The 27059-nt window shown below is 44.5% G+C and overlaps 3 protein-coding genes and 1 non-coding gene across 4 annotated transcripts in view; 2 read left to right on the forward strand and 2 right to left on the reverse strand.

Annotated features, from left to right (window-relative positions):
• LOC119432972 (exosome RNA helicase MTR4) overlaps positions 1 to 9003 on the reverse strand; it is a 37337-nt gene extending 28334 nt beyond the window's left edge. Inside the window, exons 1-6 of the mRNA XM_037700112.2 lie at positions 8863 to 9003; positions 8476 to 8586; positions 8250 to 8316; positions 4718 to 4896; positions 2955 to 3129; positions 278 to 368 (exon numbers count right to left, since the gene is read on the reverse strand). Coding sequence (XP_037556040.1) covers positions 278 to 368; positions 2955 to 3129; positions 4718 to 4896; positions 8250 to 8316; positions 8476 to 8586; positions 8863 to 8975 — 736 coding nt within the window. The 5' untranslated portion in view covers positions 8976 to 9003. The remainder of the gene's footprint in view (positions 1 to 277; positions 369 to 2954; positions 3130 to 4717; positions 4897 to 8249; positions 8317 to 8475; positions 8587 to 8862) is intronic.
• Positions 9004 to 9222: 219 nt separating this feature from the next.
• Positions 9223 to 11344, forward strand: LOC119432975 (60S ribosomal protein L12). Its single transcript, XM_037700116.2, has 5 exons — positions 9223 to 9391; positions 9534 to 9607; positions 9984 to 10164; positions 10815 to 11014; positions 11255 to 11344. Exons 1-5 carry the CDS (start codon positions 9355 to 9357, stop codon positions 11258 to 11260), a joined length of 498 nt encoding a protein of 165 aa, XP_037556044.1. The 5' UTR covers positions 9223 to 9354; the 3' UTR covers positions 11261 to 11344.
• Positions 11331 to 27059, reverse strand: part of LOC119433879 (uncharacterized) — a 143820-nt gene continuing 128091 nt past the window's right edge. The window contains exons 29-34 of the mRNA XM_049658367.1: positions 23158 to 23249; positions 21436 to 21619; positions 18153 to 18316; positions 16654 to 16771; positions 13184 to 13320; positions 11331 to 11569 (exon numbers count right to left, since the gene is read on the reverse strand). Coding sequence (XP_049514324.1) covers positions 11366 to 11569; positions 13184 to 13320; positions 16654 to 16771; positions 18153 to 18316; positions 21436 to 21619; positions 23158 to 23249 — 899 coding nt within the window. The 3' untranslated portion in view covers positions 11331 to 11365. The remainder of the gene's footprint in view (positions 11570 to 13183; positions 13321 to 16653; positions 16772 to 18152; positions 18317 to 21435; positions 21620 to 23157; positions 23250 to 27059) is intronic.
• Positions 25936 to 26007, forward strand: Trnaa-ugc (transfer RNA alanine (anticodon UGC)). Its single transcript has one exon. It is a non-coding gene; the product is annotated as a tRNA-Ala (tRNA).

The following is a 27059-nucleotide window of genomic DNA, read 5'->3' on the forward strand; positions in this document are numbered from 1 at the left end:
CTTTTGATGCAAGCAGGATAAGAGTTTGTGTATTCTAAAATTCTGCTCTGATGCACCACTGATTGGTTGAGTAGCTTTGCGACTTATGCCACAGAGTTCAAACATTAAAGAGCAAATGGCTCCCTCAAAACGGTTGCTTTTAGACCAAGCTGAACATTTGCCATTGTTGCTTCACGACCATGTCTGTTGCGTGACCACCACGACTTGCCAGCATGAATGCGCCACCAAAGATTTCACCATGCAACAACTGGCTAAACTCGCCGTACAGCTGACTTACCTTTGTCTCTCATGTAATGAATCTCATCAAAGATGACCCAGCCGACCTCTCGCATGATCTCCGACCCCCTGTACAGCATACTTCTCAAGATCTGGCAACAAAAAGAAAAACAGGGCACAATGTGCTAAAACCAAGTGAGCACAGTTATGTTGAAGTTCTTGACAGACACAGAGGTATAAACAGCCTTGCATGAGCTAGAAGTAGCCAGGGATATTATCTAAAGATAGACAGATACAGCTGCGCACACACACACACACACACACACACACACACACACACACACACACACACACACACACACACACACACACACACACACACACACACACACATACACACACACATATAGATATGTGTGTGTATAGATATATAGTATCTTTAAAAAATTAAAATTAAATTCTGGGGCTTTAAGTGCCAAAGCACAGTCAGATTATGAGGCACAGTGTGGTGACCCTGGCCTAATTTTGACCACCTGGGGTTCTGTGTCGTGCCCCTAAACTTCAGTACACAAGCATTTTTTGCATTTTGCTCACACTGAAATGCGGCTGCCAAAGCCAAGGTCGAACCACAACCTCAAGCTAAGCAGCGCAGCGCCACTAAGCTACCATGGTGAGTGCTCTAAACAAACATTGACATATAAATAGCCTTGCAATCACTAGAGTAACAAGAGGTACATAGCTAGAGATAGCTATACTATTTAGATATAAATACAGCTACAGATATATATCTTGTGTAAATAGATAATCAAATGGGAACTAATATGCCAGTGCCTATTTCCTGGCTCTGCTTGTCAAAAACAGCTAATGCTTCAAAAGGCCAAGCAATTTAAGTTTGATGCAGCATTTAACATACTAGAAGGCTAAACTTGTGACTACGGGCCCGTATGCACAAAACGTTCTTACGCTAAGTTGGATTTATGTTTTGAAATAAAACAAAGCCAGAGGTCCACCCACACACATTTGTTAGCAACAATTTTTCTTCCAACAGATGACATACTAAATCCATAAGTACACTTCTCCACACATTTCACCTGAGTTAGCCAGGACTGCTAGACATAGCTCAGGTTTGCTCGTACAGTATAGACCACTTATAACGTAACCGCTTATAGTGCAGGACAGGATATAGTGCGGTCTTTTCAGACTCCCGTTAATTTTCCCATAGCACTCCATGTATACACGTATCGCTTATAGTGCAGTTGCGGGAAACGAAATACCGGTTACAGTGCAGCTGCGTGGGAGTACGGAAGTCAACGGAGACAGCGAACGCTCCCCTCAAACGGGCGCCCCAAGGAGTGCTCGAGGAAGAAAGAGAGACGATGTGGAGGAGAAGGGCACGCGGTGCGAACGAACAGCCAGTGAGGCTGAAACCAGAATCTTGAGTACGAGTCGTGAAATATCACGGCGCGCATAGCGATCAAGGGCCACGAAACTGCCAACGCCGGCCAACGCGCGCTTCACGATAACGGCAGTAAACGAAACTTCAGGGCGCACGCGGAGACCGTGGAATGTGAGGGAGGAGGGCGACAGGGAAGCGGATTTCGCCTCGGCAACTCCGCCGCTTCGGTGGCTCCCCTCGCCCTTCCTCGTAGCTCCCTCACTTTCGACTGTCACCGTGCGCGCCCGCCGGCCAGCCGGCCCGGCGCCAGCTCCCCGAAGTTTCGTTTTCTGCCGTTATCGGGAAGCGGGCATTTGCCGGCGTGGGCAGTTTCGTTGGCCGGCCTGGGACAGCGCCACTGCTTCCCGCTTCGCCGTAGCCACAACGTGCAAGGTCAACACGTGACTAGAAAGTAGAGAAAGCATAAAGGAGAAAGAAGGGTTCACTGCCATTTTCTACGCGTGGCTACGGTAGCGTGGCTGAGACGTCGGCACGTACACGCATGCTCCGGCGCAACGCAGTATCGGCGACCTTGCCATTTGAGAGAGGGTGAAATTTCAGCCGCGTTTTTTTTTTCTCTTTATTTGTTTTGTTCGCGCGCGACATTGAGGGGTCTCTCCTAAGCCGGAGCAATGCCGGTCGGAGGCACCGCCGCGTGATTTGGTTCGAATTAACGAGATTCGACTGTGCACTGAATGCAAACGTTCTAGCCGCATTCCTCGACTGTCGCATACGCGTGGCGGCTCGGTGCACATGTTTTGAATATGTGCAGGCTTTGAAAATTGTTGCTTTGGCTATAGTGCGGTACCGCTTATAGTGTGGATATTCGCGACTCCCGCGACTTACGTTATATGCGGTCTACACTGTATTATGACAGGGAAAATGCAGACGTGTCTCTTGTGATGAAACCTTTCACAAGAAACAAGCTCAACATGTGCTCAATGATGACCAGTACTTTGGGCAAACAATGATTGCCATATCTTGGGCATATGTACAGTGCAAGGAAATGCACTTGCAGCTTAGGAAAAGAGTAATATCATATAAGTCATTACGGGAAAACATAGACAGATGCAAGAGACAACCACCCCGAATAGGACAGAAATGTCATGTCAAACCATGCAAGGGGGCATGAACAAGTGCTTGAAGCAGTGCTACTGCCAGCCACTGAAAAAGCAGACAAAGCGTAATGCTGACGAGCTCAGTGTCTCGAGGATGCAAATGTAACAGCAACACACTGGCCATCGGATTCCCCGTCAAAACAGGGGAAGCTCGCAGGGGGTGCGGTCACATAAAATCAACTCACTTCTGTTGTCATTATAAGGCAGCTGGCACTTGGGTTGATGGTGACATCACCAGTCATTAAACCCACGTCCTTGAAATCATCCGTGAACTCCCGGAACTTCTGGTTGCTGAGTGCTTTGATAGGCGTCGTGTAGATCACACGCTGCTTCTCTTGAAATGCCAGTGATATTGCATACCTGCAAAAACACAATGCGACAGTTTGTTACCCGTTGGCCAAGGTGAAATTACTTTGTGAAATGAACAAAATTTCTGTTTTAAAGAAGTTGTTCACCTTTAGTCGCCTAAGAAGCCAAAGTGAACCCAGGCACTCAGTCTTGGGCGCCTTGACGTTAATGTATATTAGGAACCCAGCCTCGGACAAAACTATTTGTCTTTGATACACTCAGCGCAGCAAGCATGTGATATAGGAACAAAAGTAATGTAAATTAAATTCTAGGGTTTCACATCATCCCGAAGCAGCACAGCAGGTTATGAGGGACGTCGTAGTTGGGGGGTCCGGATTAATCTTTACCACCTGGTGTTCTTCAACGTGCATTTAAATCTAAGTATTAGAGCGTGTTTAGCTTTCACTGCCATTGAAGTGCCACCATCACATCTGGAAGTGAAACTCATGACGTTACGTTCTGCAGCAGTATGCAATAACCACTTCAGCAGGTTTAAGTATGTCCTGTAACTAAACATTGCTTTTCAGTAAACCAAACTAACTAGGCAAACAAAGCATTTGAGGAAGCTGATAATGCAAGCAGTTGTCTTGGCAACGCTGCACAGTATCTAACCAAGCAGAAAACCACAGCAGTGAAATGGAATCAAACTTTTACCATGCGTCTGCCAACCACTAAGCCAGTTTTTCTTAGTTGCTGCTTGCTAATATAGAGGCACAGCCGATTGTTAAAGTAGCTCAACACACACTGAAACACTATCCTGCTTCCAACTTCGACCTAAACATTTGCGCACAACAGTTCGTTTTAATATGAACAGAGCACTTGAAGGGGTTTTAGTTTAGAGGGGCCTGCAACACTCCTCAAACATAGCAAATGAACCAGCTCAGTTACTAGACGATGCTGTCACAAACCATAGCAGACAAGTATTAGTCCTGTAAACACAGCAGGTAGCCTATAATTTCTCTCAAATGACTTCCACAGATCTTTGCCACTTTTTGTCGATATTGCTATGTGCTCATAAACATGATGGGCACTGGCTGGATGGCTTTAGGTGTCACGATGACTAACTAGCATACCTCCAGTGGAAGCAAGAACAAATTTATCTAATTGACAAGGTGGTTACGCAATCTGGTGGCAAAGAATAATAACACTGCACCATGGCTTCTGAGATCAGCTCCACCCTCAGAAGCCAAAGCTTGATGGAATGCTGGGCAGAGCATAGCATGCATGACACTCCTCCTTTTATCACTTGAATGGTCCACTTGGGACAACTGTGAAGAAATGGATGGAATCGAAGAAAAACAATCCCTACAAAATAACGCCCTAGGGCTCTTTTAAAATCCAGCGTAACAAAGTTTGATCTACACAAAGGTGAGTATATAGAGAGGTGCGATAGTAGAATAGGTAGTGTCCAAAACATAGTGCTCGTGACGTGTTTCCAGCTCTTGCAGTCGCTCCTTGGTGCACACAGCCAGCAAAAGCATAGCTTTCAAGATTGGTTTCTGTTATTCAAAGGAAGCCACCAATGGGCTTTGGACACCCCCTATTGGACACCACAAGCTGTTCCAGGCAGACACAACGCAATATGCGGGAGGACACATACTCAGCCACAACAGTTTTGCCAGCCGAGGTGTGGGCGGACACGAGGACGCTTTGGTTGTGCTCGAGACAGAGGATGGCTTCCTGCTGAAACGGGTCCAGGATAAATCTATACTCTCGTGCGGCGGGGCCCTCTCTGTTCCGTTTCAGGGGCACGTACTCCATTCCCTCTGGCAGCGCCACCTGGCAGAAAAAGAGTGAACCACCCATGTCAATGTCAGATACTTAATGCCTCACTCATCCTGTAATGCTATATATAAGGTCAAAGCACCTGACTACAACGGAGAGATAGGAAGGTGTGCAGTCTCCCAGATGGGAAGCATAGTTCAGCACTTCTCCACTTCATGACGACAAACGTGGCGCTGCGGTCAGCGGCCTGTCACAAGCGGTGCAAGTCGTGTGCAGCTGCAGCCGTGTTACAGTGCAACTGTGACTTATCACTGTAGTCAAACTGCGAACAGTCTTCACAGTGACATTATAGGCAGTTACAAATTTCTGAATGCAGCGGAGCTCTGTGACTTGCGAAGATAACATACTTGCCTTCTCCGTCAGCTGTTTGTTTCCTGGTTTGAGAGCCATAAATATAGAGCTCATAAGACTGCTTATTTCAGTAAACACATTAATCGAGTATACAAGGAGGAGCACAAATTCTGTGCAGCAAACGAACTAGCCCTTGATCAGTTCTTACAAAGCCAGAGGGCGAGATTTGTTTCACAAAACAATATGTATAGATGTTGTATACGAACGTAATTCATGCAGGGAGTATTCTTATACCACTAAAGGCGTAAGGGAAATTATTTTATTTGAAGGAATGTAAAATACTATCAAATAAATATTGATATCCGCACAACTAAAGAGTCCCTGGTTTTATTTTTTTGCCGTATGGGTGCTATTATAAATTAAATGGACACGTTTGCAACCTATATATTAACAATCTTTTTTGACAGTAGAAATGAACTTGTTTCTGTGAAAGAAAAAAAAATTTCTCATCTTTTTCAGTGACCTACGATTTATACCCCTGTCAAGTGGCAAGTTAAGTGCACTTACGGGGAGTGCCCTTCGGGACCTTGAGTGACACTTTAGTCTACGTGGTTCTAAACGGAAAAACAGAGCGCACTCGCAGTAAAAAAAAAATGGCGACAGACTACGAGCGCTTTTTGTGATGATGTAGATTAAAAAGAAAAGTATTTCTAAAAAGTGATTGTTTTACGTTGTATTATTCATAAAAACAAACTTAATCTATGTTTTTTCAACAAAAAACGAAATTATTTTTCTATTGTAAGAGTGTGGCAAGTCAATGCCGGCCAAGAAAAATGCCTAGCCAATCCAGAACGACATAGCGGCGTGCGACGAGGCAGCATTTGATCCTGCTAGAACAGAATATGAGCTGGTTTTAGGCTATTATCTATATGGTTTTAGCGCAAGAGCTGGTCAACCACTAAAATGAACTTCTGTGTCCTTTTTTTATGCATTACATTTTGCACCATTGAAACCGCTGGCGGCGAGGCTACGCAAGCAAAGTCATTCCGTGAACGCACTTCGACCGGAGTAAACTCTTCTGCGAGTGACACCACACTTGCGACGTTTAGATATGGCAAAGTGCACTTAAACCGAGTGACACTCTCCTTAAGTGCACTTAACTTGCCCGCTTGACAGGGGTATTACTCCGAGATAGGGGTAATTTGTAGCATGCAAATTCATATAGTTTATACTCTTGATGATTGTGTATATATGTATGAACGCAATAGGTTAATTCGTCGGTCACATGCACATACCAGCCACATGAAGCTTTTACAGCAAACTATACATTAGCGTAACGTAAGCGTAGTGTAAGGTGCTTTTTCTTTTCACGTTATTCTTGCTATTTGCAAGAATTAAAGTTCAGCTGAGCAAGATTAGTTCCACGATGCTGTTTGTAAGTTCGAGCTTGTGCTGCTCAAAACCAACCAGTCCTGTAGGCTTGAGCTATGAAGGAAGGAAGAAGCATCTGCCAGTGCACTTCATGTTGAATTTTGTCGTAGTACTTGGCAAAACTTCTTCCAAGCTTAGAAGGCCGACATTTTGTCAGCCTTCTTTCAACACATTCACTTCCTCAATTGTCTATAAATACTTATTATTCACTGCATATACAACACGCATCATTTTCACCCTATTTGTTTGAAGCGTGTGCAGGTGTGGCTCGCTGTCCCTTCAGGATTATTTCAGCAGCTGGCATTCGGTTGGAGTCTTGCTTGTTCTTTTGGGGGGGGGGGGGGGGATTCGTTTTGTAAGCGTCAGGTACCACCGAAGATACTGAGCCGCAGATACACCCTCAAAATTTGCACAATCTTCCAGCCTGTCGTAGGCTCATGAAAATATACTCCTTGAAATGGCGTTCACACATGACTAAACAGTTTAAACATCAAAGCAGCAAAGTGCAAGCTCATATTTCTCGGAAAGTTCCGAGTCTCGCAGCATTGAAACCAGCGAAAGTTTTGCCCGTGGCTAGCATGTTTGTAGCCGAACTTACGATTCGACGCAAAGCAAGTGATGCTCCTCCAGCTAGTTTTCTTCATTGCAGGAACACTTTTACGATGTCTCAGAGCCTCAGGAGCTTGGTATTCCCGAACATTACCCACCGTATTCACTTCAATCCTTAAACGTCTCATTAAATTACAGGAACAGACCATATAAATGACCGCTTTTCAAAATGGCTCATTGCAGCAAGAAATGTCACACTTTTGTACACTCTCTCAACTTACATTAACGACTTTCTTCTAAGTTTCAGTGTGAAAGCAATTTATATTAAATATTATAGGTGTGCAATAACAACAGACTGAGTAGCACACGACGTCTGCTTCGCAACAGGCCTCTGACTGCAGCACCACTCCTGCTGTCATGATGTGGAAAAACAGTGGCGCGATCGGCACACCTACCAATCTAGCCACCGTAACCTGGCCACACACGACAAAGTCGGAAACCAAAATGGCAAGCAGTAAAACACCGGGGCTACTTACTATTTGCAATATTTGACCAGATGCCTCTACTGTCCTGGCTGTGAGACTTCTTCAAAAATACATAACAAATTTATGAACATTATCTCTTCAGACGCCTAGAGTTGCATGTGACAAAAGTTCAACCAAGTCCATCTGCCCCCTCATTCAAGGTTCCTCACAACTTGGAGACTTTAAAAATTACAGACTTCAGGGTTCTATCAGACATATTTTAAAAAATGCCATTGGGCATTTAAGGATTTAATGAATGAATGAATCTACACATGCTCAACTCACTGCCTCCTATGTTTCAGCCCACTAGCTCTAGTCATCTGCGCGTGCAAGATTCTTTGAAAATTGTCCTTGCACACATGGAAGACAGAGACGTTAAAGTAATCAATACACTGATCAGCTCTGAATAGTCAGAGGCTGTTTTAATAAATAATAATAGTTTATTGTGTGCAAGGCATGCAAATCATGCGAAGACATGACCTCGATATTGCAAGTAGCATGACATACCGTACATTTGAATGGCAGAGAAAGAAAAGCGGCAGGACGGCTTACCTCGTGCACGCATCCCTCCACCTCCTCTACAGAATGCACATGAACGTGTGGCAGATAGTCAGCAGGGCTGCGAGGTGACATTAAAGAACATAATATGATCCGCAGTTACAATGCGCGCACTACGAACTAAAATAGCATGGTATAACTCAGCCGCGCGATTACACACCCAAAAGCTAAACCAATGACAACACGCATGTGAGCAAAGAACAGGTCTGTAAGCACTCACTCAAAGTCGTCCCAAATGTCCGATGTCTTCCTTTTCTTGTTTGGTTCCTCCTCGTAATTGCCATCCAGAGATCGTTTTCCATCAATAATCGATTGCACAAAGTCGCCGGTGCTGCAAAAAAGAACTATGGATTGAAAACGGTGCCCCGATGTCGAATAATAAACGCGCACTTTCACATCCTCCCACATCCGATTATGAAAGTCGTTACAGTGGGCCACCCAATGCTGTCCTCTCAAAACACAGCTTTCGCCTTCCCATGCAAATGAATGCACCACAACACACACAGCGTGACACTCCACGATGCGCTCGCACCGCACCATGGGTTGTCACGCAGTGTGATACACAGCGCTAAGTGTTCAACGAAAGTTCAACGAAACAGCGACAAACCCATTATCATCACGCGTTGGTTCTTCATTCTTTACGTCCTCCTTTTTCACTGTAGTTGAGGTTAAAAACTTTGATTTCGGCGCATCGTCAAAAACACTGAACAGGTCGTCCATGATGGTTACAGCAGAATGGTTCTCGCTGGCGATCGCACTACCGCTGTCGCACTTAAGCCAGAAAACACCAAATTTTGTCAAAAAAAAAGAAAATTACTTCCTAACGTAATATTTACGAGCAAATATAGACTGCGTACGGTAGTCTTACGCACTTTTGATTGTGTTCATTAGTATAAATGTGCGTTTAGCTAAGTGTTCGTACGGTACTTATCACATTTAGCCAAACGAAAGTTTTGCGTTGGCAACAAGATCGCCTCCTTTCCCCAAGGTGGCTGTCGCAGAGTTGCGGCGATTTTTTTCGCGATCTGGGCAAATCCACCGTAATCTAACCTAATTAAGGGCTTCTTTCGCTCGCTACCGCGCGCACAAACTACGCACGATGCCTCCCAAGTTCGATCCGACAGAGATTAAAACGGGTGAGTGCTTCGATTTCGTCAAATTTACCGTGATGAAACTCATGCCGACGACGCGCTCACTACAGCTCGCACGGCATCGTGTTGCTTCTTTGCAAATGACAGCATTTGTGCCTTTGGTGCATCTTCTTTTTGAATAACGCAGTGTGCCTACGAGCCGTTGGCGGTGAAGTGGGTGCCACATCTGCCTTGGCCCCCAAGATTGGTCCCCTTGGTCTGGTAAGTACGACCGCCGTGTCTTCTTGCGTTGACAGCATAGTGATGAAGAAACCTAGCGTTCATTGCGGCCAGTTCTAACTTTCGTATTAATTACGCCGTCGAAATAAGGACTGTCAGTTGATGTTCGGCGACTGTAACCGCTGTTCAGCTAGAATGACATCAGCTGGAAGATAAGTTGGTGTAGGAATAAGTCGCTGAACTCCGTCGAGTGATGCCAGACCCAGTAACTTCGTAAGCATTGGTGAATCACAGTGTGTAAAAGAACCTCGCCGGACAAATAACGCATTGGTTTGCTTGATACGTTGCGCGCTAGCGTTGATGCAGATTTTTTTTTTTTCGAGATGCCTAACGGTATTCGGTGCCTCGCTGTTTGCAGTCCCCGAAGAAGGTCGGTGACGACATTGCCAAGGCGACGCAGGACTGGAAAGGCCTGAAGATTACCGTCAAGCTCATCATCCAGAACAGGCAGGCCACCATCGAAGTCGTGCCCAGTGCTGCCTCGCTCATCATCAAGGCGCTCAAAGAACCACCACGCGACCGCAAGAAGGTCAAGAACGGTGAGGAAAGACTTCGGTCTGTCATGCTCGTACAAATTCTGAAATCCCTGCAGTGGCTCAGATTGCTTTCGCTGTCTCGGCTCAGCGAGTTCGCTCAGCTTCGAACTCTTAGCGAGTTGACACGCATGATTGTTTGAATGCTGCCGCGTATCAGGACATTGCGTCAATTCCAGTTGCACCATGTAAGTGGTAATTAGCATCAAGTTACTGTGACGCCTTGCATTTTCATTAGCAGTTCGTGTGCACACTTTGCAGGAGACCGTAGATTGGTAAGCCAGTACACTTATGTTTTAGAGGAATGTTCAAACTGTAATGTGGCGGCATGTGTTCTGTGGCACTTCTTGGCAAAGAAAAGTTTGGTACATGTTTACGTTGGTGCAAAAACTTCTATGCCTGCATAATAGTGAACAAACGTTCACAGCATGTACACGGCATCAGTACCAGCATTGCTGTTCAAGGCTTCATATTGGTATTTCAGCAAAGCTAACATGCATGAATCAAAACTGCACTGCAACACTTGCCTTTTTACACAATGCACTTGCCAAGTGGTGTCATATGTTTTTCGTCACTCCTGTGCACAAGTGGTTTTGCAGCTTTCGTAAGGTGTTTGTATAGCTTACATGTTCTGCCTGCCACTTGGCGACTTGCAGTGAAGCACAGCGGCAACTTGACCTTCGATGAGATCCTCACGATTGCACGGACAATGCGGCCCCGTTCCATGGCGCGGAGCCTGTCCGGCACAGTCAAGGAGATCCTAGGCACGTGCCAATCTGTTGGCTGCACCATCGATGGCTGCCACCCACATGACCTCATCGACAAGGTGAACAGCGGCGATGTCGAGGTGCCTGAGGTGAGTTTGTGATTCCTCATGCTACCAACTCTCATCCTGTTAACATATACACTGTCTGTAGTTCATTGGAAAGGTACAGTAAGCTAACATTTGTGCACAAGTTTCGAGACACTTCGTCAGTTATTTGATTTTGTCAAAGCCAAAAACAATGAAAGTTTGCACAAATTTGTGCTTCCTAAATGTTAGTGGTGTTGCAATGGAATGTAGGTTAACTCATGGCACAACGATTTCTCTTTGCAGGAATAAACGTGGGATCAAGCTTGTACAGAGTTCTTTTCGCAAGTTTGACTTCAAAAAGAAATAAAAGAGGAAAGAAGCCCCCCAAAACAACTGTGTTGTCCATTTCTATAATCACTTTACTACTGGCTGCAGCACTTCGAGGACTATTTCTTTTCTCGATTCTTGAAGCAGTCTCTGTATCACACTGTCCAGTTGTTCTTCTCCTTGCAGGAATTCCTCGATGTTGTGCACTGTTATTGGTATCCTATGGTCGGTGACGCGGTCCTGTGCATAGTTGTACGTTCTTATCTTCTCAGAACGGCCTCTTGACCCTACCTGATGAATGCAAAGAAAAATGGGGCAGAAAGAATACTCTATATTCAGATCATACATTTTCCCATACAGTCGTTTCTCACATTTCTCGTTAATGAACAATAGCAATTCATTAGCCCTTGGAACTCGACTGAATTGAGGCTTGCTTTCAGGAAGAAAGACTCCTGTTTTTTTTTTTTTTTTTTTTGCTAGAACTCAAATTCTAGAGCTAGAATTGAGTGCAGCTCTGACCACAGTACTGTATATATTCTTACCTAGTGTGAATTTTTTTTTAACTTCAACTGAGCACTGGTGCGTGCTCGGTTGCCTAAATATTCCTTAGCCTAAAAACAGTCTATGAACATGAATCACCAGACACTGGTCAATGTGTAAATGTAAAGCCACATTCTAGTTTGTATTGTTTGTACTTGTTTATCCCCATAAGCACCAAACTTTGTGGAATGACATACTTTAGGTGTGTTCAGTCAACGTAGTACACCATACAACTGTTTGTGGGCAGGCTTCCCTAAAGGAAGGTTGATGCTCATTTTCTTGCTTGACTATGAAAACAAAGGCACCATTCAAACGATTTCAGAATTCTCGGCAATAGCAGTACAATACGGTAACTTGCATTTCTACTTGAACTTTGAAAGGGAATGCTTTGTCCTTAACAAACCACATAATGATGCAAGTACCTTATTGAACTAGCTGGCCCAAAAATGGAATTTTGTTAAGGCATATGAGTGACAAAAACAGCAGTGACCACTGAATTTTCTTTTGACGTTGAAATAAATGATGGTCGCTGTGTTATGCAAGAGCATGCCCTCAAGAGCAAAACAGACTTCATGGCAACAGTGGAATTTTGTCAATGCATTGCACTGGTCGCCCATGCTGCATAAGAAACAGTTTTTGTGCGGCAAATCTCTGGTCTTCAGACTTGCTCGCGACTACATCCCTGTATGTGTTACACACTACTGAAAAAGACGGGAAATAAATTCCCTACGGCTACTTAGGTTTCATGGGGCACTGCAACATATTTTTAAGGCTATAAAAAAAGATATCAGCTATCTGTGGACAATGCTGCCACAAGCCAAATATCCAGCTGCATGCTGCGTGGAGGACATAATTTTGCATCAGAAATTGCTTTCAAGGCCCCCTCTATTATGTGCTGCTTATGATGCCAGCCACTCGGCAATTATTCATGATCATGAGTTGTTTCCAAGCTCAATGATGCACCCCTCCAATCTTTAGCCAATTGGGAATTTGTCACTGGCAACTTTAAATCTCAGACGCCAAGCCTGAAGTGTTACCATAAGTGCAGTGCAGAAAGTAGGGAGCTATAGGCAGAGAATTGCTATCCGTGCTGCCTCAGCTGAGGGAAACGTGTTCAGGACAAATGGGGAAGTAAAAACTGCACTCTTTAAATCTCCATTTTAAGTCCTTTTCAAACATTTCTGTGGTCATATATTAATTGAAGGACATTATAATCAGTTTTGAAGAAAAGGTGTTGAGGGCTTCTTTGAAGCGATATAACTCCAGGACCAATTTTATTTTCCCTCACTGAGCTTCAGAATAGTCAAGTTCAATGGCAAAAAGAGCAGCTACCATATTTGAAGAAAGAGTTGCCTTGCACATTACCTGCAGTTTTCTTTGGGCTGACTGTTGGCTCAGCTGCTTGTCGAGTTCCATCTGGTAGAGCTTTGCCCGCAGTATCTTCAAGGCCAATTCTCTGTTAGTGAGCTGCGAACGCTCCTGGCTCGTTTCGACCATGATTCCTGTAGATACATGGAAGTGGGACAGATTACCTATACATTAATTATGAGAACATTTTGCAGTCATAGAATGTCAAGGCATCACAGCCCTTAAAAGATGCCAACCATGCCTTTCCTGCCTGACACGAGGCAATAGCTAAGTCAGAGCTAAAGTCAAACGTTTTAATCAAATTCATGTGGCACACTCTACAGGATAACTTGAAATTATTGAATGGTTCATGGGATTTAACGTGCCTAAGCAAAACCGGGACACTGTAGTAGACGGATACAGATTAATTTTGACTACCTGGGGTTTTTATTGCGCACCTACATAGAAGTATGCCAGCATTTTTGCATTCCACCCCCACCAAAATGCAGCTGCTGAGGCACTGGGAATTTATTCTGTGACCTCCTGCTCCGCAGTGGCATGCCATAGCCAGTGAGCCACCTCAGCCAGTAGTAATCACTCTGTGTCCTCTGGTTAAACTCTTCATCACAGGGTGGCACCTACAACTTGGCTGCTCAAGAGGCCAGAAGCATATTAACTAAAAGCAGTTAGAGCAGCCGCTAGGACTGTCTCCAGCAGCACCAATGGCGGCAACTGAGACTGAGGAATTTTTAAAATTATGATTGCTAAAAAACCCTGGGTGCTAATTAGTTAATCGCCGCGTCCTGTGCTACTGCTCAAGCTGCAGTTTCACATGCTGATCAATGCAAGATGCTCAAGTGGGAGAAGGCTGGATTCTGACGTGTGTGTACTTGGTGGCAAAAGGGAGTCTTAGAAATAATGCACCAAAGCATATGCGTACTGAAATCATCGCGCCTTGCTTACAATCTTTTGTTATACCTTTTAATGCGAAAGCTTGAAATGGCTCATTGAGCGAAAAAGCGGGCGTCTGTTGTCTGGACAAGCGAAAAACAGCACGTAAATTCCCATTGGCTGCAACAGCACGTCAGGAGTACGCCTCGATGGAACAGAGCGGACGAAAGGGAACACCTGCTGCTTCGATAGCATGCCAGGTGGCGTATTTCTATTTGCGCCCACGTACAGCACTCGACCGCTGGCGCCACGCTGCGCCGCTCGCGCGTACCATGTTTCTAGCCGCCGTCGTTGGAACGGAGGAGGCGTTGATGGAGAACACGCTGGGCTGGTGGTGACTAGCCTGCTGTTAGGGGATCGGTGGTATTCCTAAATAAACGCATCACTGTTTTGATGATCCAAATATAATCTCACTATCAGGGAGGGAGCAGTCTACCTGACTGGAGCAGTATTTTTTTATTTGGGGTGTTGCTACGCTGCGCTCCGCAACACCCCAATGACCGTCGGCGCCCGGCACAACGGCTTCCGCCGTGGCACCGGGGTTCAACTGACCGTGCTGGCAAACAGAGAGGGGAAAAAAAGGAAAAGCGTGATATTAAGAAAAAAAAAATTCTAGCCAGGGCAAGATTCGAACTCGCGTATGCATAATCCTGAAGCGAGCGCCGTAACCACTCAGCCATACAGCCACGCTTCCAGGGCTTGCATTCATGCAAACCATATGATTGCGTTCGAGCGCCCTCGGGGAAAGCAACCACCTAGAAATGCGGTACGCGCGAGCGGCGCAGCGTGGTGCCAGCGGTCGAGCGCTGTACGTGGGCGTAAATAGAAATACGCTGCCAGGTGTTGCATGAGGGGAGAGGGCCACAACGCCACGTCACCCTTGCTCTTGGAAGCCTGTGTTATTTGTGCAAGAGAGAGAGAGAGAATAAACTTTAATAAAAAGAGCACGCGAGCGTAGGTAGCTCCCCCGCTCTGCAGTGGGTGGTCCCCTCAGTCCAGGAGTCCAGCGGCCTTAGCTGCCCTTCTCGCTCGGTTGACCAGGTTGAGCTGGTCCGTCGAGTCGGAGCTTGACAGCGCTGCCTCCCATTGTCGTGTGGTGGGGTGTGTTATGGGTGTTAGCTGTGGTGTGTTTGCACAAGCCCATACCATGTGGTAAAGTGTTGCACATTGATCACAGTGTGGACATTTATAGGAATACAGCGCAGGGTGTATGGCGTGGTAAAGACTCAAATGTGGATATGTGTTTGTTTGGAGTTTTCGCCATATTACGGCCTCCTCTCGCGTCAGAGAATTATGAGGTGGGGGTAGTGTTCTTCGTGAAAGGCGATAGTGTTGTAGGATGTGAGTGTAGGTTAATGGTATGGGCTCTAGTTGGAACTGCTCGGCGCAGTCATCTCGCGGCTCCCGGTGTGCATGCGCTCGGGCGTAGGCGTGTGCCTGCTGATTGCCGCAAGCTCTCACCTGCATTATAACTGCGCCTCGGTAATCGCTATGTATAAAGGCACTGAATAAATCTGAAAGGAAAAAATGTTGGCAGTAGTGAGTTTCAAATCTACGACCCCGCGCTTGGAAGTCGAGTGTCTTACCCACTGGGCTAAAGCAGCACCTCGGCATGCCCGTGCACTCTGCTTTATGACCTCATGCTACTTCGACCGAAATTTCCATTTCCAAGCTTGGCGTGACGAAAGCAGGGATGTCAGAATCACCGCGGCTGGCTTGAGAACGTCCCTAGATTCTACAGCAGTCAGGTAAGGTAGCATGACGTCACGGATCGAAGTGCACCGGACTTGTGCTATCTAGGAGGTGTTGGCCAAGGTGCCAGCGAGGAGTTCATATATCGAAGGACCACTCAGCGGCGTTCAATTGGACATTTAATGCTTTCGCATTCGCAACTCATAAGAAGTGCTTAGGTGTCCTCGGATTTTATGTTCTTCTGTATGCCCAGCGGTTTGTGTCCCTTAACTTTGGGTGTGCAAAGCCTAAAACTTTCTAATGTAACAGCGAGGTGACATCTTCCAGTCGCAAAATAAATATCCACACATGGGAGCTACCTGTGAAACTGAATGCTACAAGAAACCAGCATGACTGCATCCATTCAGATGCACAAACTGCTAGGTTCTTCTCTGTGTTAGTACAAACTTGTACAAGCTGCCATAAGATACACTACTATGTGCTTCCAAGGATGTTAAGATACACCATCATGGCTCAGTGGCTATGGTGGTGTGTGCTGCTGAGCAAAGGTCACAAGTTTGTTCACAAGGGAATGTCCTGAAAGGACACAAGGAATGTCCTGAAGAAGCCAGAATGCAAAAACACTTGAGTATTGGAATTTCAGTACATGCTGAAAAGCCACAGATGACAAAAACTAATCTGAAGCCCCTATATTGAGATACAAAAGCGTTATTTACACTCTATGCCAGTAGGGAGATTTTGCAGCATGGGCAACAACAAATGTCATAAACTACATGAACACTTTACTGTGACAGATATTTTTTGAGATAAGTGCATTCAGACTGTAAAAGGCCAATGTCTCTTACCAGTGGGGATATGTTGCATCTGGACAGCCGACTCAGTCTTATTCACATGCTGACCTCCAGGGCCACTAGCCCTCTTCGTTTTAATGACTAGGTCCTTTGGGTTGATAACAACCTCGACCTGTTCTGGCAAAGAAAAAAGAAACCAGCAGTGAGCAAGCTGTTATAGAGAGTTGGTTTAATGATAACTGGAGAGGTTAGCCTAGCGACAGGCTTGGCATGCTACTGATGAGGGATGAAAGGGAGTGACAGACAACACACATTTAGGAGCGTGCATGAAATGTACCAGCACCCATGCTGCAGTAATAATGTTCGCAAAGCACACATTTGTCATAATGATCGTGCTGGGGTTTAGTACTAGCTGTACGAGCATAAACGCTGCCAGTAATTCATGTTGCCAAACTGCATACTTTACATACGTATATGTACGATCGAGCATCTCTATGATGCAATAACCTGTGTAATAAAGGATTCTGTAATTCTCAGCTGAGTTCCTATCTTTATGTATTCTGAACACCTAGGGAAGACTTCTGCAACGAATTTGCCTATACAACGAAAGAATTTCGACATCCCAGACAGCTGATTTGTTACTTTACAATGAGTACACATAGCTGTGGTGCACATAGTGAGAAGCATTGGTCGACAGCACAGCAAAAACTGCATTGGAGGACCTGGAGTGTGCAGTAGCAATGGTAGCCTCCCCAACATGCACAAAGAAAAAAAAAAAAACGGCAAGTTGAACACTTCTGAGCGGTACTAGCATGTCGTGAACCTCAATGTCGCAAGGTTAGCTGCAGTCGCACAGCATACGGGGCAAAGAGTGCAGAAATAAATTAGCATCTTCTTTCACTAAGTACCCATTGCACTTATGTTAAATGAAGATATTGGTTTGCTGAACATAATTAGCCTGCTCTATTGTGAATGGTACAGTGTGCAATTTTTACAATAGAGTCCCATATAACGAAGCATTTTGGAGGTCCCAGGTGCTTCGTTATAAAGATGTTTGACTGTATTATGTCTGGTCAACCAAATACGAGGTGGCCAATGGACATCTGCACATTGAGAGAGACCGCACAAGCAAACAAATATGAGTGCCAACGCAGCACATATGGCCAGAGGCAGTGCCACTGAACGCAAAGCTACTGCTTGCAAAAGCTCACACCACTTCTGCTCGCCAACCAGTGCTTTAAATGAGGATGCTTGATGTCCTGTAACCAGAAAAGGAAACCTGAAACTGCTGTGCTCATTGGCCGCATCACAATGGCCTTGTCCGGATCAAATGTAGAAGTGGCATTGTCAACAAACACTTGCAGCTGTTGTACTCTTTATGCTACATATGAGTGCAGTCTGAAGAAAATAGTAGTGCTTCTTGTGTATGTGCTTGTGTTTTTTCTGAAAATAGCTGCTCAAAGGTTCAGAGACTGTTGCATACATGCATATGTACATACATACATATCTACCATACACACATACATACAAGTATATTTTATAATTGATCTCACCTCACTAGGCATTGGCATGACTGCCACAGCCATGGTGCTAGTGTGTATACGGCCAGACTTCTCTGTTGTTGGCACCCTCTGAACACGATGGACGCCACTTTCAAACTTGAGAAATTTCCCCACATTCCTTCCACCAATGCTTAAAGAAGCATGCCGTACTCCACCTGCAAAATGACAATAAAATAGAAGTGGAATCACAAAGGCCCACAGCCACCTTACAGTCGAAAGCAGGGCTTGAAAATCAAGCAAATTTCAGTGTACTGACTCAAAATTCTTAGTCTTTTAATGTATTTTGCCGTGACCCATGCATAACTGAACAAGCAGAGAATATGGAAACTGTATGCAACATTTTGATGTGCAAGAAGATTTCAAAGTTTCCTCCGTTCCTTCTGTCATGCTGTGGCTTGCACGCACCATCACGCTGCCACTGGCATCATTGTATACAATTCAGTGGTTGCACAGGATTGTCAATATATCACAGAAAGTTTATGGCATTTGGATTAGTTGTGGGCAAGAGTTACTGTAGCAGTGAATGAGTTCAGAGCTACAGGAACTGCTGAACTCTGCCAATTTCATTTCCTTCTGTCTAATAGATAGCTGTCAACCTAGCAAGTACAGCGCAAGGCGTCACTTGGTTCCTTCAGAGGGCAACAAGTAGTTAATTACATCATCTCTTAATGCAACCAATTCAAAGTGTGCACAGCGTGCAGTGTAGAAACACGCATGAAGCAAGCCGAAGGCGATGTCTCAGCAAGTGAAGGTGTTGGTCACATGGTACCTCACACCACTAACACGTATCGATCATCTCGGTGTAGTGTGTGCAATCCATACCGTGACCCAGCCACCGAAAGCTGAACGCTTTGAGCACATTACAGGATAAGAAGGAGAGAAGGTGCTTTGGTTTCCCAGAGAAGTGACAGTAGAGGCTTATCCTATGTAAAAAGCAAAGGGACGTTGAGTCACTAAGGACGGAATGGCCAATTTGATGGCGTACACATTTTGCAACCATATCAAAATACACTGAACTGAAGACTGTGTTACTCATGCAGCCAAAATAAACACTCTGATGGTTCAGTTGCTGTGTGAAACCTTTCACAGCTGGTTCTGCGTGGAAAATGAAATGTCAAAATATTTATTTAGGTCAGTGATCACATCTCCAGGTCACCGTGCTTTTACACACTGATATGCGACCAGACAATTTTATGTAGCACTCTTGGCTTTCAAAACATGCATAACCACTGAGCTGACCACTTCTGTATCCAAAAACCTCCAGTTTCTTAGAATGTTGGCCATAATCTTACCGTTGTATTTCTTATCAAGAATTGATAAGGTAAGACACTTCTTTTGTTGGTTTAAACTGTAGCAGATGCTTTTTGATGATCGGCAATATGTCAGGAAATGCTCCAAATGCATGCATTTTTATTGGCCATTCTTATGACCATCAATATAAACTTCCTCAACCTACTCATAAAAAAAAAAAATGCCTCATAGTGAATAGCAACGTCTTCCTTATTAAACATCTAAACATAAGAACTGATTATTTGAGTGCACTTAACCGAAGTGTCACCAATGATCTATTACTCTGTCAAAATATACATAAACTTCATAATGACTTGCTAGTCAATGTTCACTGACAGGTAAAACACTTTTAAACTTTTAAAAATGTTTGAAACACATTCCTTTAAAATTTGCCCTGAGCACACAAGCAGCAGCAAACCTAGAAAGCACATGACTGACAAGTGACACTGTTTTAGATCACTGTGACTTTTTCAACGACACTGCTGTCGCTGATTTTGCCTGCTTCAAGAACTTGTCTCTGTACTCGAAGCAAGTACACCTCTTACATCCTTTCACCATCAGGAGACTTCCAACGGAAGGTTCGAAAACCGAGCAGCAGAACTTTTTTGCAAAGAGGACCTATATTTGTAAAGTTTTACGCAACATTAGTAAAATCGTAATATGCGCACAAATCCGTAAACCTTACGGAAAATTTGGCAGATACGCCTTCCCCAACTGTACAACACTGTCACAAGGCGATGGATGTGTGCCATCTGCTATGGGCTTGCCAAGGCACAAGGCGTATCTGGAAGCTCTTCCTTTAAGGGTATGTTCTTCACAATTAGACCAGCCTGCTGTTTTAGCAGCATGGGTTCAAGAGGAGACTCGCTAGATAACCTTACTGCAGTTCCTGCATGATGAGAGACTGAGCTCAGCCATTCAAGTGACGACAAAATTCAGTGGTACCAATGACAAGTTGCTTGCATGAGTGGAGCACCAGTCATTACAGCTGGGAGAAGCATCTGTTGCATGTTTGCCACTGCTAACCTGCTTTTGCTTTGTCCACACGGACAAATACAAGGCATGAGTGCAAAGTACAATAGAACTGCAAATCTTGATTATTGCAGCTTGAAAAACCAAATGTTTCAAGGAGCACTCCGATAATGATTAAACACAGTGCAGCAGATATTTTTTTTTTGTCAACACGTCATTCATGGTCGGGCATGTCAACATTATGTGATAATCACTAATCAATTAGCTAGAAAATTTAATCTTGAATCTATGCAAGCACCAGTGATTACTCTGGAATGTAAATAATGGATGGGCTTGACCCTTGAGCTCAGATTCGAAAATCGCAATTTCTACTCGCCAACGCCTCTGTTATTTTGAGTGTTTTCCTTTCTGGGTACAAGTTTGCCCAACAATGAATAAAAAATTCTGCTTCTTCACCGTCCCTAGATCCTGGCCTTCACCATTCTGAATGCGGTGGTGCCGGGGAAAAAATAATAAAAAAAAGAAACTGTGCCATGTTTGAAAATTACTTATGACGTTTTTCACTGGTCGATCTGGAGCGGCCGCCGAAATCCTGGAGCGAGTGCTCGCAATTCACCAACCCTAATCTGCCAGCGGAGAGCGAAAATGCTCCGCACTGGATCGTACCGGAATGTCCGTGCACAGGCGTGACAGACATCGACTTCCACTCTGCATGTTTCCATGGCCACCAAGATCGCCGTCCCCCAGCGAGCGGAAGTGACGTATGCTTCTCGTCCTACTTCCGCCCGAATCCGCGCCTCGGCAGTGGAGCAAGTGAGAGCAATCTGGCGCGGAGCGAGTTGATCGGAAATGACCATTGGAAAGCGCAAACCCACTCCAGCTCGACCAGTGAAATTCAGATTCGCAGCCGTGGAGCAAAAAATCCTGCTCCAAATCGACCAGTAAAAAACGCCATTAGTCATCTTTGAGATGCCTGACAGACTATGGCACTGTGGATTGCAAGGCCACATACCTTGGTCGGCGGTTTCATAATCCAGGGGTGTACAGCTCCACCCTTTCCACCTGCAGTAGTGCATGTACATTTCCATGATGTCTCTAGTGAACAGCATGGCTTCCTGGCCTCCAACTCCGGCCGTCAGTTCAAGAAGCACCTCGCTCGAGTCCACAGGATCTGGAGGAACTATTTGCTCTAGAATCTGCACAAGGAATGGAAAAAAAAAAATGCTAGCTTCCGCACTCCCCTATAAGTTTGCTACAAAACAAACCACACTACAGCTTGTTGCAAAAGTGTAAAGGCCCCTGTTCTCGTCATTGGAGCATGCCAGCTGGAGTAGTCTCGAGCTACGATCACCAGCTGTCGATGGGAGTAAGGTTAGAGCCCAATGTTTCTGTGGATGTGCAGTCACAAGTGTGGTGCCAACAGACAGGGGTTCACAAGCTCTGGTGAGTTCTAGCTCTAGTAGTAAACACGAAAAATTATTTTTAATAGTCTTTCACTCTTCTAAAATTGAATGATAGCGATATACTTGCCTTTTTTCTATCCATTGTTTTCCTGAAGTGACATACCAGGTCTTTTTGCACATAAGACTCATGGCATTTGCGATTATGATAGTCATTTTTTGTTGCTGCTGCTATTCTTACGAGTTGACAATAGAAAGCGTAAAGTGATGTTCCAAAGACATGTTTGGTATTTCCTCTAGTTCTGCATGTCATCTTTCTATTGCCCATTGTATTCCTAGTATGACAGTCTCCATCTTTTATTTTCCTGTCCTTTGTTACATATGACAATGGCCCCTGTATTTGATGTACACTAATTTGTCATCGCCTTTTATGATCCCTATGCAGCTGCTTAAATATGCACAAAGTTATGTTCTGAACTGTGCCAGGTTCACACTCTGCTGAACTGTTTCATAGAGGGAGGTGCTAAGTCAAGTTGTAGTTCTCAGATTTTTCCATTTGTCCCCTTTCTCTATTTGAGATATACATTTTTTTGTAGTTGTTGATTAGCAACTGACTGCCAGTGTAGAACAGCATTCTTGCAATAACAATCTGAAAATCACAAATGGTGGATCTAAGCCTCTATTCAAGGGGAAAATATTGAGGGAGGCACATACTCAATTCAATGATAATTTTACACATTGCTGTGCCTTAATTTGGCACAGAATTAATACTAAGCAATTTTGAGGAGCATTACTTATAACTCTAGTTAAACAAAACTATTGCCATTACTTTAACTATTTTCTCCAGCAAAGCAACATTTCAGATAAGTTTACTCTATACCAAGTGGAAAGAGAAGCGGTTGTTTGTGTTTATCACCACCAATCTGATCTTTCTGATTTTCTGAAGTACTGCACTTGGGCATATCATAATTGCTGAGGTAAAGTTTCAAGATACGATACAGAACTTTGCAATAGCTTTCTGAGGTGTGGCTAAACACATAGAGAAATATAAAGCTCTTCATTTTTTTTTTGTAACAGATGTTAAACTTATCTATGAAATTAAATTATTGTAGGAACCCATCTACGAGGGGTACTTAATGAGTTCGTACTATAAGCAGATGCATAAATGACCTGATGTCACAACATCACAAAGTTAGTTTTTTGTTGAAGCTTAAACAAGTGGGAACAAGGGGCAGTGACAGCAACGACATTGATATGCCAAAACCAGTAACACACAAGCTAACGTCGAAACAAAAACAAAGAAGCCAGCATTTTCTCATGCATCATACACTTGCCTGGTCATAAATATCTTGTATTTCAATTTCACATTTCTTCAGGTCGTCCGAAGCCATGGTGAGCATTTCCTCATCGCCCGCTTTGGCAAAATCTAAAAAAAAAAAAAAAAAACGTTGACAGGACCATTAGCCACACAATACATGTGTGAGTGATCCCACATTTGTTTCCATTTTTTTCTTTATTACGAATATAAAGCTTATGTCAACTTTAACCCTCACTCATAATGAATTCTACACTACGAATAAAACAACTGTTATCTTAGTAAAGAGCAGATTTAATAGCAGGAAACAGGACATCGAAGGAACAAAAAGGCGGAGTGCCGCATGTGCCCTTTGTTACGCTGTTAAATGTACTCTTTGCCAAGATGTAGCAATCAGCCGAGGTTGAGCATTGGGCTAGTTAGTTGGTGCTGTATAATCCATGTTTTCCAGCGCATCAGACGACGACAGAAATGGACACAGAGAGCGCTGACACAGAGAGTGTCTGTGTCAGCACTCTGTGTGTCCTTTTCTGTCGTCCTTCTCTAATACACTGGCTGGAAAACATTGGGTACCAATAAGCCCCACTGAGCGCTCAGTTATTTCTCTTATGCTTTCCTTGGCTTCATAATCTGCGGGCTTTATATGGTTGGTACTAAATACCTCATGGTACCTCATGGTTAAACCGACTGTTTTCTTTCAATTCGCATATGCTGCGATTCATATCATGCACATGTTCAGTTAACAAAATATATCAAGTGTTTCATTTTCAGTTCTGTTACTGACACATACAGTGTGTCCTTCCCTATCATATCACTACTTGGTCTGAATGTGGGTTTGAGCAATAAATATATAAATATCTGAGTGGACACATGTATGTGACCTTTTATTTTTTTTATACGAGTGCTAGAACTCCATGAACGATATTCACAGGGCATCTTAAACATAGGCATTTGTTCTGTAAGCCCTTCTTAAAGGGTGCAGCACTACATCGTCGTCCCTCCCCTGGCTCCGGCAGCATGCTTCACCAGCAGGCCACAAACAACATTGGATTCCATTGCGTGCCAATTGGGTTCCTTTCCTCCCCTCCCCCCATTTGCATTCACTCCATTTTTATTGTTTACGGAACAATAAACCGATACCCTCTGCTTTCTCCATTGCAATTACTAGTCATTGCCTCAAAAATTATGTTTACATTTTCCAATATGATACATGTTATCACTTATTAGCATATAAATTTGATGCCGAATAGAGAGGGGCCCGACAATTTGAATTTTCATAGGCCAGTGAAATACCTTGAAAATCTGCTAGTCAATAAAGGTTTCCAAAATGAGATCGACCTCCTACAGACGTAATCTTGTGTCCGAAGTACGGGATGCGCAATTCATGAGCCTCGCAGACAAAACGCTTTCATTGGGCAACTACGTCATTAAGGGCAGCATGACACATAGGAGAAACGGGGTTTCATGCAATTTCAGATTGTCATATTCAGTGAATGATATCTGTGCTGAGCTTGTTGCGTGTGTCATACCAGTGGTTTCGAGCAAAACCCGTTGAGGGCATGAAAGACGACTGATTACAGCAGGACCAAACGTTCTTGAAAATGGCGCGTAGCAGCGCTCAACCTGAATTGACTCCAGCACGCTCGAAAGTGCCCGTGTGACATCAAATGCGATTTTGAGGAGGAAAATTCACCGCAGCGAACGGTTAAGTAGGCACAATAACATCTTTCCTGTGCACTGAATTTTTCCGCTAACAGCTGTCATATAGTTTCATGTCAAAACATGCGGCACTTTTGATTGCGATCGGGCCCCATCGGTTAGGAATTTCGCATTGCGGTTGGTTCCCTGCCGAAGCTTGCGCAATGTAGCCAATCGCGATCGTGAAATTCGATCCCGATAGCGACGGCTCTATCGTCATCGATATACCTGCGCATGCATGCATATATATATATATATATATATATATATATATATATATATATATATACACACACACCGATACGAAATCTTGAAGCATTAACACTGTTTGACGGTTTTGGGAGTGCAGTTTTCTGTGAGGATAAAAAAAAAAAAAAAGCGCTAGCGCTTCACAATCACGCAATGTTAGTAAGTAAATGAGAACCTTTCTCCAAGTCCCTGAGACCGTCGACTTCCTTTCTGAGTTGGTTGACTTTCTGGAACAGTCGCACGATTCCCGACAACCGTGCCACTTTGTCGTTGAGCTCCTTGGTCCTCTTCGCGTCCAGTGAACGTCGGAGGAGTTCCTCCTCCACATCTTTGAGTTCCTTGGCCACGACTTGGAAGTACTTCAATAGAAGTTTAGGATCGACGGCTAGTGTGTCCTTTTCATGAATGGTCGCGAAGCACCGGCGCTCCAGCGGCGTCGGCGCAGCAACGGAGCGTGTCCAAAAGCTAGCGGTATGGGACAGCCTATGTGAAATGGAATGCCCGTGTGCACCTGTTTGCAACGTCCTGCATAACTCAGTCCTGCGAAGCGGTTGCTTAAGGAATATTCGTTGCTCGCAGAAGACGCGCAAGCCGCTTACGGCCCGTCGTCTGGTCAAGGAAGCGGCCATCTTAGGCAGTCACGTGGTGCAAACAAGCACGCGAAATAAAAACAAAATGCGCGTTATCCTGCAAAAGAAGATTCACATCTACGTGCTTCGTTCTTATCGTAAAAGTATATTTTAATAATTTAAGCATTATCAGTTAAAGATAGCCTATTCATCAGTACAAATATCAACAAAAATATGAGGCTAATGTTTATGATAACTGTTTAAGACACTCGTTCTCATCTGGGGGTGTAGCTCAGTGGTAGAGCGTTCGCTTTGCATGTGAAAGGCCCCGGGTTCGATCCCCGGCACCTCCACGCTTATTTTTTTTCTTGCAGTTTTTTTTTATAACGCAATGAACACTAAGATGCAAATGAGCCTCAGTTACGCAAATTGCATACTTGTGAAAAGAGCGCGAAACAACAAAGGACGAAGAAGAGGACTAGTTCCAAGGACGAAGAAGACTAGTTCATATTCACCTCTTATCCGTGTACGCAAATTGAGTTGCGCAAAATCTGCGCGAAGAACGTTCGGGTATTGCGTTTGCATCAAGCAGCTGGCGAAACGCAAGAGCGTGCTCTCGAGCTAGTCGAAAATAAACGTGTTAGCATAGAGACCCTGGTGTTAGCGGTGTGAGTTCTACCCTAAAACTTGTAATTTAATGGCACGCGTCGAGAATCGTACCGTGTCACTGCGCGGTTCAGTCAACCGTGTAAATACAGGAAAATATAGAGCGGGAATGAATCGAAACTGGGACGCGACTGAGATCGGGTAGGATATACGATTCCGTGCCCATACCATTGTTTGTCTGGTTGGTGACGGTTTGGTAATCGTACCAACGAACCCAAATTTAGCGGGCATTAAACCGCTAGTCAGCCTTTAGAGTCTGTAAAGGAGTACGTTTATCTAGGTCCATTACTCACAGGGGACCCTGATCATGAGAAAGAAATTTATAGAAGAATAAAATTGGGCTGGAGTGCATACGGCAGGTATTACCAAATCCTGACTGGGAGATTACCACTGTCGTTGAAAAGAAAAGTGTACAATCATTGCATTCTACCGGTGCTAACATACGGGGCAGAAACTTGGAGGTTAACAAAGAAGCTCGAGAACAAGTTAAGGACCGCACAAAGAGCGATGGAACGAAAAATGTTAGGCCTAACGTTAAGAGACAGCAAGAGAGCGGTGTGAATCGGAGAACAAACGGGGATAGCCGATATTCTAGTTGACGTCAAGAGTAAAAAGTGGAGCTGGGCAGGCCATGTAATGCGTAGGATGGATAACCGGTGCACCATTAGGGTTACACAATGGATACCAAGAGAAGGGAAACGCAGTCGAGAACGGCAGAAAACTAGGTGGAGTGATGAAA

Source organism: Dermacentor silvarum, chromosome 11 (genome assembly GCF_013339745.2).
Source record: "Dermacentor silvarum isolate Dsil-2018 chromosome 11, BIME_Dsil_1.4, whole genome shotgun sequence".
Taxonomy (NCBI): Eukaryota; Metazoa; Arthropoda; class Arachnida; order Ixodida; family Ixodidae; genus Dermacentor; species Dermacentor silvarum.

Bases quoted from the DNA above. Each gene is read 5' to 3' on its own strand.
- LOC119432975 (XM_037700116.2), top strand. From the start codon at position 9,355: ATGCCTCCCAAGTTCGATCCGACAGAGATTAAAACGG. The intron at 9,608-9,983 runs GTAAGTACGACC...CGCTGTTTGCAG, and splicing joins AGATTGGTCCCCTTGGTCTG to TCCCCGAAGAAGGTCGGTGA. The intron at 10,165-10,814 runs GTGAGGAAAGAC...GGCGACTTGCAG, and splicing joins CCGCAAGAAGGTCAAGAACG to TGAAGCACAGCGGCAACTTG.